Consider the following 15,579-nt stretch of genomic DNA (forward strand, 5'->3'; position numbering starts at 1 on the left):
CATGTGAATTAAAATAATCGCAGCCAGTAAAAACTGCTTTCAACAAATATTTAAACATACGTGAAAAGGCTAATGATGTGCTAAATGAAAAAAGCAGAAATCAAAACTACATATAGCATGATCACAACTTTGAAGAATATGCATTTTGTCTAATGTGCAAGGAAAAAATCGGAACAAAATTGTCAAAATGTTCAAGTGGTTAGCTTAGGTGGTGATAGTGAATATTTTTAGTAGTTTACTTCTTTATACATTATTTTGTTTTCCTCCATTTAAAAAAAAAGCCATTTATTTTTATTAAAGTTATATGCTTGGATAGCTTAAGGAGTCAACAATTTATGATTCTATTTTGGAGAAACAAAAGTTCCCTCTCCACTTCCCCTGTAGTAAAGTCATTTCCCGCTCCCCTGAGGCAACCACTTCCAGTTCTTAGCTGTTTATTTTGGTAAAAAATATCCTCTATTAACTTTAAACCAGCATGATGAGGCTTCAGCTCTCTTTCACACATACCTTCCACTTCCCATCCTCTCTTTCCCAGTAGTTATATTGCAATTTGGTCACTGGGCAGTGGTTATATATTTGTTCTCTTTGCTGCCATTTGCTTTTTTAAACAGTTTATCTTTTCCATGTGACCCAGCATATAAGTATTCTATCGGTTTCTTCTTGGAGGCATCCTTCCTGAGCCAGACCTGCTCCAGTATGGGCTGGTTGGTTGCCTGTGGCCTGCCACACAGTTGTCATCCTGGGACTTCCCTTCTTCGTTATTGAGATTCCTTTTGGCCCTATCCCTCATATTAGATCCCTATTTATGACATTGATTTTTAATGTCTTCTTGGTTTATTCCTTCATTTTGGTCGAGCATATATTTTATTAATTTCCTGAGAAAAGTTGCATTGTAGACAAAACTTTCTGACATGTAGTATGTTTGAAAATGTTTTCATTTCCTTCATACCTGATTGGCAGTGTGAAAATAGATCAGAAATCATCTTTTTTCACCAGAACTTTGAAGAAAAAAGCCTCCATTGTCTTCTAGCTTCAATTTATGCTGTTACAAGGTCTGATGCCAATCTGATCCTTGATTCCCTGTCAGGAACCTGGCTTTCCTCCCTGGAAACATTTAGGATGTGCCATTTCACCCTCCTGAACTTTCACAAGCATGGACTTTGTGGTAGCTTGCTGGCTGTTGTGGGCCCTTTCAATCTAGAAACTTGTGTCCTTCAATTCTGAGAAATTTTCTTGGTTTATTTCTTTGATGTCTTCACTTCCAGTTCATCTCTTCTATTACACTAAGAGTCGCAGTATTTTCCATGTTGCAATTTTGGGGATTGTCCTCTAATTTCCTTATAGAGGTATTTGTTCTCTGCATCTTTTGCTCTATTTTTGGGAGACTTCCTCAATTTTACCTTCTACCCCTTCTATTTATTTATTTATTTAGTATTCTGTTTTTAATTTTCAAGAGGCTTTTCCTGCTCTCTGGATGTTCCTTTCTTTTTTTCTTCAGCATCTTCTAAGTTGGGTTTGGCTTGCTTTTTGATTGAATGTCTTCTCTAATTTCTCTGAAGATACTGATAGTTCTTGAAGCTTATGTTTTCCTGTGTGTCTCTCATTTTGATCTGTCTTTCATGGCAGTTCCTCGAGTGTCTACTGGTATTTACGAGAGTGTCATGGAACATGTGGGAAGCTTGGTGTATGTGTGAGGCTGGCTGACTTGCCTTGACCATAGGTGGGGGTTTCTCAACCTCAGCACCATTGATATTTTGGGCTGGATAATTCTTTGTTGTGGAACTATCCCATGCATTGTAGGCTGTTTAGCAGCATCCCTGGCTTCTTCCCACTAGATGCCTATAGCAGCTCTACCGCAGTCATGGCAATCAAAGATCTCTCCAGACATTGCCAGATGCTCCCATGAGGCAACATCACCCCTCACTCCCTCAATTGAGAACCACTGCTCTAGGGTGATCTGTCTGGGCCTTTCTTTGCGGAAGCTGTAATGTCAGACTTTGGTCTTTCCTCTTGGGCTGGTTATAGTCCCCAGAAAAGAATCTTCACTTTCCTGCCTGAGGGATTCCCCCTGGGCTGCCAGTTTCTGGGAGGTGCGTGGAGGAAGCAGGGTAGGGGTCTCAGTTTTCATGTACCCTGGCATTGTGTGTTTGGTATTTTCAACTGGGCCTTATGTCCTGCCATCCAGGGAACCCTCTATTCTTCTCTTTCCAGAGAATCAATAACTTCTGCCTTTCATCAGGGTCGGGGAGAGAGTTTACCATGATAGAGAAGAGATCTGGGATTAAACTGCTTCCTAAGCCGACTGTCAGTCTACCCTCTTGTGTGTGGCTCCTTCTTCAGCCCAATTGCAGAACGCACTGCTTCTGTTCCCATACCTTTGGGGATTCTGCAGTGTGGAAGGAGGTGCTTCTTAACTTTCCCCCTCTTTGCTGGCCCAGAATTTGGCCCCCTAAGTCTGCTAAATCACTTCCAACTTGTTCTTTTGCCTTCTAGCTTCTAAAAATTGTGTTGCTGTTGTCTCCTTTCCTGTTTGCTTTGTCCTGTGACTTTATGCCTTTTTCCTTTTTCTGATTACTGTACCTGTTAGAGAATTTTGGGGAGATCAGAAACAAGTGCATGTGTTCAATTAGCTGAGATTTAACACTTTTTTTATAATTGGAAAACACAAATATGAAGAACAAAGTGACAGGGATGGATATTCTTTCTAGTGCCTGCTGTCCTGTGTACCTTTCTGTAGCATCACAGTACTTCCAAAAAATGAGTTAGTAAGAAGCCTATTAGGGATTGAGGTTTTGGAGCAAAAGGAGTTAGAAGTCTCAGAGGAGATTTACATTTCTTCTGGGTCCTGAAACCACGTGACGAACTTTCCATTCCACCAGGACGTGTGTGTCTACCAGGCTCAGCGTCTTCCCATCGGGCAGAGCTGGATGGACACTAATATTCTAATTATGCAATTTCTCCTTTGCTAGACTCTGTATAGAGTCTGTATAGACAATGACTTTTTAGTTAATATTTTTCAGACATGCCAAAACATACTCTGTTAAGTTACAGCTTTCTTTAGTTACACTTTAGTTACCTTGATTAGATTTGGGGGTTTTCAACTGTCTCTGTCATCTCAGTATGGCCCACACTGCGGATGACTAATTATTATGGTGTGATTTTCATTCATTTAATCCTCAAAATTTAGCTTTATTATTAGGGTAGTCAAATTATTCGGGCGTCTTACTATAGTTCTCCTATACTTTTTGGCGGACTGGAAGGAGACCCTCAGCTCTGGGGCTGGCGGGGAGGGCCCTGTGGCTGTGTGCAATGCGAGCGAGCCAGGGCTCGGCGGCCACTTCCCAGTCCCCGTGCATCTTGAGTCTCAAACTTCCCAGGTCTCATTAACCATTATTTCTTTAAAAAACATACTTGAGGTACATTGGTTGAGTTATGTTCTTAATAAAATACCTGACTTCGGTTTTTGCCTGCCATGTAAACATAAGCACTTAGTGAGCCAGCGAAACTTCTCAGAGTGTTTTTCACTGTTGATTCCCCCCTCAGTCTTCATTTTCCGCCCATTTATTCCTCTGCCCCAAATCTGCTGGAACTCGGTGGAGGCGAGCTGCTGGGTGTGGTTACAGGCTAGCAGCCACCACGCCTGCCACGTGCCCTTCATACCTTAGCTCATTTAATCTTTCCGACAGCTGAAGAGGAGCACGTATTGGTAGTTCATTTTATAGATAAAGGAAACAGAAAAGACAAGGCAGCGCAGCTAGTATTCTGCCTCGCTTCTGCCACCCTCTCCTGGGACTAGGGTTCAGCTTTGGTCCCCAGTCGGCAGCGTGCAGGAGGCAACCGATGGATGTATCTCTCTCACATCAGTGTTTCTCTCTTTCTCTCTCCCTTCCTCCCTCTCAAAAAAAAAAAAAATCAATAAAAAGTAAATAAAGAATAAAATGCAGTGTATAATTTAGTGGCATTCATAATGTTGCACAATCTACACCTTCATTGAGTTCCAACAGAAACTATTTTTTGAAGGGTCTGTCGTGTGAAAGTGTATTTGTGAACTGCATTAGGTCACCCTGGTTTTGCTTGCCTGCTGACAAGCCTTCCCGGCCTTCAGATGGCAGATTTCACTGTATGTTTGGCCAAGGAGTGTGATTTACGTACCCAGATTCCAAATGGGCTTGTTAGTCATGGTTTAACTCCTCCATGCAGCTTGGCTGCCTCATCTGGGAATGGAGAAAACCAGCATTTCAGGCCTAATCAGGGTGTATGTAGTTCCTGGGATCTTCTCCGACTGCTTGGCCTCTTCTTGTGTATTAACAGGCCAGTGAGAGGCGTCAGTCTTCATAAGCCTCTTCCCCAGCCTCAGAGGCAGAGAAGGGCAGGTGTTAGTTCGCAGCTGAGGAGAATGGTGTTTCCCCCAGATCTGGCCCACCCATTACTTACAGTTCTGTGTTGGCCCTTCCCCTCCCCTGGCCCCACCGTGGGAAGCCCAGGAGACCTGCATTCACAATGCCCAAGGGTCCTCAGGAGCCCAAGTGTTGGAAAGCAGGAGGAAGCAGGAGGCCTGGTCGTTATATGTGCCTCCCCTAAAATAGCTAGTCCTGAGTAGTATGCACTCCAGTGTGACACAGGGACCCCAGCAGTGGCTGACGTAGGGGGTCCCTAACAGTCTTCATGAGCCACAGAGGGGGGCCCAGTGAATGGCAACTGTATAGTGAGAAAAGGAGGGAGAGAGGGAGGGAGAAGGCAGGAACAGCAGGAGAAAGGGGTGAGTGAGGGGCCACCCTGGGTTGTCTAGGGAATGCTTCGTTCTGAATGGACTGCTTAGGTCAGGTGTCCATCCAAGAGCCAGTGACTTTGGCCAGGGGGTGTGGAACGAAACCCCATGATTGGCTTAATCCAGCCGGGAATTCTTTTAGCTCAATGTGGGCTCAGGTCCCCCAGGGAGGCGTGTGTGGGTGAAGGAGGGTGGGGCCTGAACCAAATCAGTTTGGGGAAGAAGAAGGACAAGAGTAGGATGCTCAGTAGAGAAGGGTGTTCAGTAGACAGTCAGCAATATCCTTCATGTCGGTAAAATAAATGTCAAGACAGTGAGAAAAAGGCAGTGGTGCAAAGAGCTGCAGGAGCCTCCATGCTGACAGTGTGCCCGGCTGAGGCTCCCCTTCAGAGCTCCGGTCCTTCAGGCAGGTGGGTCGGGCCCACTGAGGCACCGCAGAATCGCCCTGACCACGGGAGGCAGTTTCATTCTTGGCTGAATGTGGTGATGGCACCTTGAGAAATTAGTCTGCTCCCGGGGAAGTCAGACACCTGATTCACCTTCTCCAGCTTTGTCGCCGGTGAAGGAGGTGCTGGCCAGCCCTGCGCAGGCCGCCCCCGACCTTTCTGATTTCACTGTCCCACGGGCCACCCGAGTTCACGCAATAAGAATTTAGTGAGCAGTTACTATGCGCCGGCTTTGAAGAGCAGTCCCCCGCTCTCCGGGAGGCCTGTGGAGATTACAGATAACAGAGCAATCCTATTCCAGTGTGGGAAAGGGAATGACAGGAAAAGCCCGGCTGCTACAGAAGTACTTCGCGGTGCTTAACCTAAACGGAAGATTTGTTGGATGAAGAGATTTCTAGCCAGAGCCTGAAGTCTGCCCAGGTATGAAAGTGTGGGAGGGAAAGGACAGTGAGACTGGCTGGGCAGTTAACTGATGTGCTGTGTGTCTGGGGACATTGGGGACCTCCAGGGGTCCGGCTTTTACTGACATCATCAGTGGTGATGTCTTTTACTGAGATTGTGAACACAGGCGGAGTTGCAGACTTGAGGGGGAATAAATGAGTTTAGCTCAGAAATGTTGAATTTGAGATGCTCTGGTTTAGCCAAAAGGAAGAGTCCAGAGCGGGGCCTGAAACTCAAGAGGCAGAGAACTCCTTCAGGTACACTTTTCCGACAGTTTTCTCAACATCTTAAGCTTAACACGTCCAAAATCGACTTCCTGAATGTTCTCCCCAGTGTGCTTCTCCACCCTCAGTCTTCCTCATCCCCTGAAGAAGACGTTATCCATGCAGCTGAGCCCCAGGTTATTCCACAGACTTCCCTGACCTCTAGCCACGCATCCAGCCCATCACTCAAGCCTGGGTTTACTTCCAGAATATATCTAGAAACCACCATTTCTTTAGCTGTGAACTGCTACCACTCAGTCCAAGCCTCCACCTTCTCTCACCAGAGTTATTGTCATTCTCTCCTTATCCTCCTGCCCACCTCTGATTCATTCTCCACAAAGCAGCCGGAATTGCCTTTTGAAAAAAACACACAAAAACCCCCCCACCAATTTATATGACTCCGTTTTCTCAACCTTTTAGTGACTTTCCATTGCATTAGGCTCTGATGACACGGGACCGCTAGCCCTCCAACCGCCTTGTCACCCGGGCCCTTTCCAGTGTCTGCCAGGGCGTTTCTGCTTCGGGGCAGTTGCCCGCGGTCCTGTATCTGGCTCTGTAAACCTCCCTCAGAGCTCAGGTGAGACGTCACTCCCTCTGAGGGGTCATCCTGGTGACTCTCTCTCCTAGTACCTGGATCTTTTCCTTCATCTCACGTATCGCAATTTACTTTTACAGTCCTTTTTGTCCCAATGTGTTGAATGCCTAGCTCAGTGCCTCAACCAAATCAAACTCATCCCCCCTTTATAACAAATGTTTCTCCCTTACTTATCCTCAAATGAAACCTATAGGTAATATAACCTCTCTATACACATAATTTTAAATCAATATAACATCCTAGCAGTAATATGAAGGAGAAATAAAAGTGATTCATCATCAAAATATTTATTTCAGTATTAAATTCCTAAGTTCTCAGAGCTGAGTTCTCCCGAAATCATAATGAAGTAGTCGGGTGCCTACACCTAGAGGTAGAATTACCGTGAATGTAACAGCTACAAATGTTGAATGACGTAGTTGTGGTTTATTGGTAATTCAGATATTGCCAGTGGTGTGCAGTTTTCTACAATGGTAAGCAACTCCTGTAGTGTTTTGAACAAAATTAAGTACAGTCTATTTTTCTCCTTCAATTTGCACTGAAATTGCCTTCCTAGAAAATTCATTAAGACAGCACAAAAAATACTTTATGCTTTTTTATGTACCAGAATTAAGTCCTAGACTCGGGTAATTATAACGGGGGTTTTCATGTTCATCAGTGCCAGGCAGCACACTCGCCACTCGAGCACACACCCTGGCTCCCTGAACGCCAGTAGGCGTGCTATATAAATGCCATTTCACAGCTGAACTGAAGATTATGGGGGGTGGGGGAAGCCAAACATTTGACAAGCTTTTGAAAAACAGTTACCTCTTAGGAATTTATAGCACTTAAAGAGAATTCTTTTTCCTCCCCAAGTTTTCATGTTGACAATCAAAAACACTTCCCATATTTTCAAAACAGCCGGGGACACAGTAGCACTGCCATTGGGGCAGTGAGGGGCCCTGTCTGTCTTGCACTAGAGCATTCACAGTCCTCAGCCCCGAGCCACCAGATACTTATTAGAATAAGCGAATGAATGAATATTCCATCAACATGAATTTGTGCCAAGAAAGTTAGAAAAGGAGTAGACCGCGTGGAGATGTGACCTGACATTTACCTTCTCTCTGTGCTCCTTAGGCCAGCTGACCTCTGTTTTAGCAAAAGAGACTTGTCATTATAGCTCCAGACAGTGTAGAATTTCAGTTCTAAATCCTTTACAATGAGGGAAGTCATCTCACCAGGCACAAAAGGAACTGCGCTGGCTCCAAAGTTGTGGTTTGGCTTTTTTTGGAAAGGCAGGCTTGTCTGTTGAAGAGCTCAGAACACTTGGCCCGCTCTGGTTTATCTTAACATGTGGATGCTATATTTATCCCCTCGCAGATGGGGAACCACAGCTTGCCTGCGGGCCATATTTAGCTAAGTCTTCATCCTCTGCGTTGTGGGGTCAGTTTAGATACAACGGAATCCTAAAGCTTGATTTGTACCCCGTCGGTTAAATCTCCTCACACGTTAAATCTCTTACGAGGGCTGCTCACCAGGGCACAGTGTTCTTTTGGGCATTTTTAACCATGTAGCGAGGCGATCTGGCTCAGCCCCCCGTTAGAGAGGAGGAAGTGCTGGTTCATAATGACACGGCTGGGTAAGGGCACGACCAGTGCTCTGGCGGGTTGGCTTTCTGCTATAGCACATTTCAACCTTCCTTTCCCTCTGTCAGCCTACCCAGGAGTTATGACCAGTCAGGCAGTCAAAGGAAGATAGTGATGGGAAAGTGAAAGATTTGGTTCACTAGCTCCTAAATAACTGGTAAATCAGTTGGCAGCCTGACTTATTATAAATCAAAATATATGAAGATGACAGTTGCTGAAAGTTGGAAGCTAAATCTTCAATTTCAAGAATTCTTTTACTAAGAGCTAATCAGGCCGATGATGTATATAAATACCATCTCACAACTCAACTGAAGATGAAAAAAAGCCAAATACTTGAAAAGTTTTTGAAAAACAGTTACCTCTTAGGAATTTATAGCACTTAAAAAAATTCCTTTTCCTCTTTAAGTTTTCTTTAGTTCAGCATAAGTAAGAGGTGGTAAACAAATTCAATAAACTCATCACTGATGTATTTTGAACCAAACTTATCAAAATGCTCCCAAAAGATACCCAACCCAGCTTCTGTGAAAAACACAATTATTGTTAAAGGGGTGAAAAGTGATATTTTCATTTCGCAAAGTTAAATATAAAATGAGCTCAAAAGGGAAAGAAATGATTACATAAAGGAAATAATCTTTTATAGACTACTATTACTAAGAATTAATGTAGGAACATAATTGTTTATAATTTATATTAGACTTATGAGAAAACATTTTTCCTTTTCAGAAACTAACTTTGGCCTCTTGACTTCAGTACAGCACCCTTTGGGGGTCCCACTGTTCAAGAGCTATGCCTGATACCTACTCTGGGCTTCTCACGAGAAGCAGATGTTTCAGATGGAGATTACTACTGTGTGCTTTGGACGTGGCAGAGTTGTTCCTTCGTATACCACAAGCCACCAGTTGTCAGGGGCATCTTCATTGTCTTACATTTTATGCATCTCTTAAAGTAGTTAGAAGCTGTTTTAGACTTTAGAGGTCTGGGACTTGTCAAAGAATTATTCACTTGTGGTTCCACATTTTATCTTTCAAGGTTGTTACAGAGGAAAATTCTTGTAGGTTTTGATAAATGACTTTTTCTTAAAGTAGCATGCTGGATTATTTGGGAGTATAGTACGTTCTTATAGCACTTTATAGTTTTCAAAGCATTTGTCACTGATGGTCTCCCATTTTACAGGCAGAGAAACTAAGCCTCTGAGAAGTGACTTGACTAAGGCCACATTGCTTGGAGGTCATATATGCGCCAATCCTCTCCGTCCTTTAAAGTCACCTCCTGTAAGAAGTCTTTTAGCCTCCCCTAATTACCACTCTGGTATTTACCACATTATGACTTGTAATACAGTGTTCACATACATTTACCTCCCTTACCATCGACTCCCTAAGAGCAGGGACTGTTATAAATGTTTGTGTGTCTCTCCATGTGTCAAATTCTTCCTCACCTGTGCTAACCTTATGCATGTTCCCCCAACAGCACTGCAGTTTCTTCCTCTCTTCTAGGCTGTGGCTTTGAAGTCTGCAAAGCTCTGCCGAGGTGCACAAGCACATAGTGGGTACTCTTATTGCTCATTTAAACTCATTGCCTTGTTTTTAACATGCAGATATCTTAAGACAGAGCTTTACACATGTTTATAAGGTGTCATATAAGTCAAATATGATCTGAATCTTAGCCTTCTTTCATTTCCCTATTCTGGATACATAGTAGGTGCTTATTAATGTTTTTTGGATTAAGCATTTATATATTCACATTTATATATTCACCTGCCCACTTTACACTTTTCTTTCTCCCATTATTGTATACAACTATCTTTTTATATGTATATGTCTTGAACTCCCAACTAAACTGTAAGCTCCACAGAGAACGGTTATTTTTTGTATTTGTGCCTGTGTATCCCTAAAACATCTTGCATGCAGTAGGATCTCCATAAATTTTTGCTAATTGATGTTAAGTGACCAGTGTGTGATAGCATACCAGTTAACAAAGCATGGCAGGGCTGGTACTATCCAATGCGAGTGGTTTTGCTTGAAATCCATGTTTTGGATATCTATTTTAAATAGGCATACACACGCTGAAATGTATTTTAAAGGGAATTCACTAAAGTAGGAGGGAGCACCGGGTTCGCATGAAGGGGACAAAGGTTGTTTAGAATTAGGGATGGTCATGGGCACTGCTGGCTGAGCTGTATGTGAAAAGGGGTCTCCCACCTGATGGCCGCTTGCTGCAGCTTTATTGCACCTGAAGGTCTTTTCTTTCCTCTCAGAGCACTTTTATTCAGTCTCTTTTTGTCTGGGGATCCTTGACAGGCTGTAAGTGTGTGATATTTTTCTAGGGTTAAGGTTGTCATCATCGCAGATCAAAGACTCCTGACAAGAACAGAGAGCTTACTCCCTAAGCTACCAGAAGACACTTCCAAAAAAAATTGACACTTCTGGTACTTGGCCAGTTGGTCAGAAACTAAAACTTTTAGTAAACACCCCAGTAATCCTATTGATCAAACTCATGATTGTTGTTCATAGTTTTGATGTAAGACAGTTGTCTTTAATATAGTTTTCTCTACTCCTGAGAAAGTTCCAGTTACCATGGTGAAATGTCTAAAAGCCTATCTTTTTTAAAAGAATTTAAATATCATTGATTTGTTAATTAAGAGGACACGAGAGAGTTGGCTTTGAGAAGTTCTGACTTTGATAAATGGCTATTTAAAATTAAGGGCAATTGCTCCACGTTTAACTTTCTCTGTGTTGTCAAATTCAAACTATATAGCTGAAGATGAAATTTATCCCCAAATCCAGAATTCCACATTAAGTTCACTCAAGATACTGCACAGTGGCTATAAATAATTTTATATCATGCAGGGTACAGTATGCATAGGGATACTTTATTTTCTTAATGTGCTGTCTATTATTAGACTTCTAATTACTCAGGCTGGATGAAAGCAGAGAGGTCTCATTCTTATAATAACTGCCAATTATTTAGTTTGAAATAACAGGCAGAAGAAGTTCATTGTAGGTAGCTTAAACTGAAGAGGTAACATTTGTTTTTAAGGAGTTCTAAACATACTTGTCTTTGTTTTGTTTTTTTTTTGTAACCCAAACCCCTTCACATTTTAATTATTTCAATAAAATCTGCAATTTAACAAATATCTAGAAATGATTAGTCTAATTTCTTTCCTTTCCATGTCCCTCAATGAGGCAAGTCAGTCTTCACTATGGTTATGAAAGCAGTCCACTCAACATTTGTGTTCTGTAGATTTGCATTAATATTATTAGGCATATCTGGAGAATTTTGCGTTCACTTTTTATTCTTTGCAATACTCTCCTAGAGAAAGAGTGCATCTTCTATTTCCCTGATGAACATGCTTGAAAAGTAAAATTTCATTTAAAAATCTTATTTGATTTTCTTAGAAATTATATATATATATAGTTACAAGGCTCTTGAGTCCCCAAGTGACTAATTAGCACAGTAATAATATTCTCTTTTATTAACCTGAAAATTATACTGTCCTCACGAGGCCTGCGTTTGATTTGTGTGTTCTGATGCCAGGGTCGAGCTTTTTATTTCTCACTACAGGAGTGTCTTCCCTGTGGTGGGGGAGACGCAGAAACAGGCCTGGCGCGGACGGCTGGGACCCTGCGTGGGTTTAGGGGAGAACAGGGGAATCCGACTCCCGCGGGATGAAGAGCGGACGTGGGAGCGCCGGAGGGTTTATGCACCTGGCGCTCTGCTGAGGGATTTAGTTGCATTATTTCACTTGTTCCTCATAATCCTGAGCCAGCACCCCCATTTCCAATTCTCTGAAAACCGGAGATCTAAATGGAGAGGAGGGATTCTTCGTGAGCCTGTCCCGGTCCCTGGCCGGCCAAGTGTTCCCTTGGGAATGCGGAGTCCTGGGCCGACCCTGAGGCTAAGCGCTGCCCCTGGGCCCCTCGCTGAGGGCGGCAGAGCCCGGGAAGTGTGGCCCGCGCACCACTCGTCCCACGCAGCCCTCAGGAGCTGGCCTGGAGAGACAGACGACTCTGTTTCTGACAGGCGTCCTCTGACGGTAACTGTCTGGAGCACGTGTTTCAGGCCCTGTTGCTTGATTTCTTTATTAATTTCTTAATAGCGGAGCTCTGCCTTATTGAAAACCAAGTAGAACCCTCCACTTTTTAAAACACAGGGTAAAGGAGACTGGGGAGGGCATCTCCCTTCCTGCCCTGCAGGGGCCAGCCCAGACGCCTTCCAGCGCCACAGCCCCAGGAGGTAGGGGGCACTTCGGAGGCATGGCGGGGACACGGAGGGGCTGACTCCCGAGTCAGGACTGCGGACGGTAACGTGCTTGAGTGAGCCTTACGCCGAGAGGTGTTAGAGGATGGCATTCCACAAGGGAAACAGTTCCACAAGGGAGCTTCCGCTGCTGAAACTGAGTGGGAGGTGTCCTTACTGTTTAGCCCTCTAGGCCATGTTCACTGCGGTTCCAGCAGTGACGTGGGTCGTGTAAGAGGGGCGGTGGCCTCGGCCCAAAGTAAAGCTTCCGTGAAGCCAGGTGAAGGGCTGGCCCAACAAAACAGGATCCTGACTGTTAACTCGCTGGAAGGTACATAAGAATCTGTGTCATAGGAAATAGTCTCGGTCAAACGGGACCTCCGCCGCCTTTTGTGATGGATGCTAACCTGCCGCTGGCACAGCCCCTCTGTGGACTGCAGAGCAGCCGCCCAGGCTACTGAGGTCCTCTGGCCTGGGCACGTCTCCGAGGCGCACTGAAGGGTCAGGGCGGTGCGGACGCACGGCCTCGTCTAGGGGGGTATTCGAGTGCGTGGGGTGCAGGTGTGCACGCGCACAGGCGAGGAGCTGGAGACGCGTGGGAAGTCTCCGCTTCAGGACGGGATGGCACCTGGAACGGAAAGGGCTTCTTTGTGAATTTCCCCTGTATGTTTCCGTCTTCAAATTTTCTTGTCCTATAATAGCCAACACCTGTTTGGACCCCATCTCTTTCCCTTATTGGCTGTACATCCTTACACAAGTTATTTAACTTCTGTGCCTCAGTTTACTCAAATGGAAGGGATACTGGTACTTATGTTGTTATGGGAATTTAATAAGTAATGCTTAGGAGAACATATGGCTCAGAACCCGACACAGTAAACTCTAAGTATATGTTGGTTATTATAAATGATTACACTTAGACTACATCTAGCTATAATCAATTCTTTGTGCAGACTTTTCAGCGAAAAATGTTTCCAGTGAGTTTTAGTAAGCACGATAGATTTTCTCCAAGTTTCATTGTAGTTGTCAATGCTCTTGTGATATTTTTACCCCACTGGTGTTCAGAACTTCAAAAGGAAAAATAACACAAACAAACGGGATGCTCTTGTTTTCCATAGAGGGCCATGCATTTCATTTGCGGAATACTCCTGACTCTGCCCCTTTGGCCAGCTAATCTAATGTACATATTACTAGTAAACGGAAGAAATGGAAGGAGAAATAATGAGGTTTTTCTTTCTTCCTTAGGAAGACTATGATCGTCTGAGGCCTTTATCTTACCCAATGACTGATGTCTTCCTCATATGCTTCTCGGTGGTGAATCCAGCCTCATTTCAAAATGTGAAAGAGGAGTGGGTACCGGAACTGAAGGAATACGCGCCGAATGTACCCTTTTTATTAATAGGAACTCAGGTACGTGTGCTTCGGAATGCTCTCCCTGGCCCGTCCTGTGGCGTGGCCCTCAGACAAACGGCCCTAAGGTCTTAGCAAATGATATACGTGTTTAAGCTCAGTTGTAAGCTATTATAAATTCTATCACATTTTTGGAAAAAGTAGTGCTGAAAGAAAGCAATGATATTAGTTGGTTTTAAAGATTAAGTTCCTTTGTTTAATCTTTTGCTGTTATGTGGGGATTAAGTGGGACTACATGCTTTGATTCATCTTTAAAGACTTGTAATTATTATGGGACATTATTGACCTTTCTTAATTAGATTGATCTCCGAGATGACCCCAAAACTTTAGCAAGACTGAATGATATGAAAGAAAAACCTATATGTGTGGAACAAGGACAGAAACTAGCAAAAGAGGTAATGGAACCTTTACAGAATTTATAAATAAGTGTAAAAGCAGCTAAAGTAATACTAGAAGCTAACATTTATTGTGCACTTACTGTATGCTAGGCACTGTGCCGAGTGCTCTCCATGCATTATCTCATTTAATCCTTGCACCGACTCTGAGGTGGGCCTGACTAGTCCCGTTTTACAGAACAGAAATGGAGACATGGGGATGTCAGGTAACTTGTAAGGCCCCGTGGGTAATAAATGACAGAGCTGGGTTTCAGTCAAGCAGGGCCTGACTCCAGATCCCAGACTCTTATAGCACCACCAGTATTTTCCTAATAAGTCCCGTGTAGAAAGAGGCATCAGAATAAGGTGCTGATCTTTAAGCCCTCCTTAATCACTTAAACATTTGTACTGTGCCAAATCAGGTTTCTATCTTCAGTGAACACTCCTGGAATAGATAGCGGAGTGGCATCAGGTGACAGATTAAATCTGCAGTTAAAAAAAAAAAATTATGGCTCGGATTGAAAAGAAATGAGTTGAATTTTCTTCCAATCTTTTTATGAAAGAAAGGAAATAGCATTCTAAAAAATATATAACTATGATGCGCATAATATCTTTTAACTTATATTTCTCCTCACCCCAAAGCTGGGCTTATGTTTTGCTCTGTTGGGCCCTGACATTATTAGATTCTATTTTTTAGATGTGACTTTAATAGGACTTTGGTGGAAACAGATTCTAATAAGGTCCTTTAAAATGTACTATCAGGAGGCAGAAGAAAGGAAGAAAACTTTTGGGAGGAAGCTTTTCCTAATGCAAAATATGAATAGCTTCACTAACACATCACTTTAGAAATTCCACATACTCAATTTTGTAATCTTGGGGAGAGAAGGAATTTCTAAGTGCCATAAAGGTAAAAGTCATAAATGAAAATATTGATGTTTTAACTACATAAAAGTTTAATACATCAAATGCCAGAAATGAAATTAAAAGTCATATAACAAACTTGACACATATGGCAGAAAAATGAGTTAATAAATATCCTTAGTACACAGGAACCCCTTGCATATGAATCAGAAAAAGAAATACATTTCCAATAGAAAAATGGGCTAAGAATATCAATGGAAAATTCACTGAAAAAATGCAGATTGCCATTGAAGATAGAAAATATATTTAAACTCCTTCGTAGTCAAATGTCAGTTCAATTTCCACCTACAAAGTTGGCAAAAAAAGAGAAATGAATTATAATAGCCCTTCTTCCAGGGGTGCAAGGAAATGGGCACACTACTGTACTGTTGGTCTTTGAGTAAAAGTGGCCTTGACGATACGCAGAAGCCTTAAAGTCATGCACACTTTTGATCAAGCAATTGCATGTGTAGGAATTTATCCTAAGAAAATTATTTGGATGTGCTTAAAGAGGTGGCTACAAAGTT

General features: G+C 43.0%; 1 protein-coding gene across 1 annotated transcript in view; it reads left to right on the top strand.

Annotated features, from left to right (window-relative positions):
* The window catches only part of RHOQ (ras homolog family member Q), a 32,558-nt gene that overhangs the window by 14,130 nt on the left and 2,849 nt on the right, over positions 1-15,579 (top strand). Inside the window, exons 3-4 of the mRNA XM_087823532.1 lie at positions 13,614-13,778; positions 14,078-14,173. Coding sequence (XP_087679658.1) covers positions 13,614-13,778; positions 14,078-14,173 — 261 coding nt within the window. The remainder of the gene's footprint in view (positions 1-13,613; positions 13,779-14,077; positions 14,174-15,579) is intronic.

The sequence above is a fragment of the Miniopterus natalensis genome, chromosome 13, assembly GCF_054644295.1.
Source record: "Miniopterus natalensis isolate mMinNat1 chromosome 13, mMinNat1.hap1, whole genome shotgun sequence".
In the NCBI taxonomy this organism is placed as follows: Eukaryota; Metazoa; Chordata; class Mammalia; order Chiroptera; family Miniopteridae; genus Miniopterus; species Miniopterus natalensis.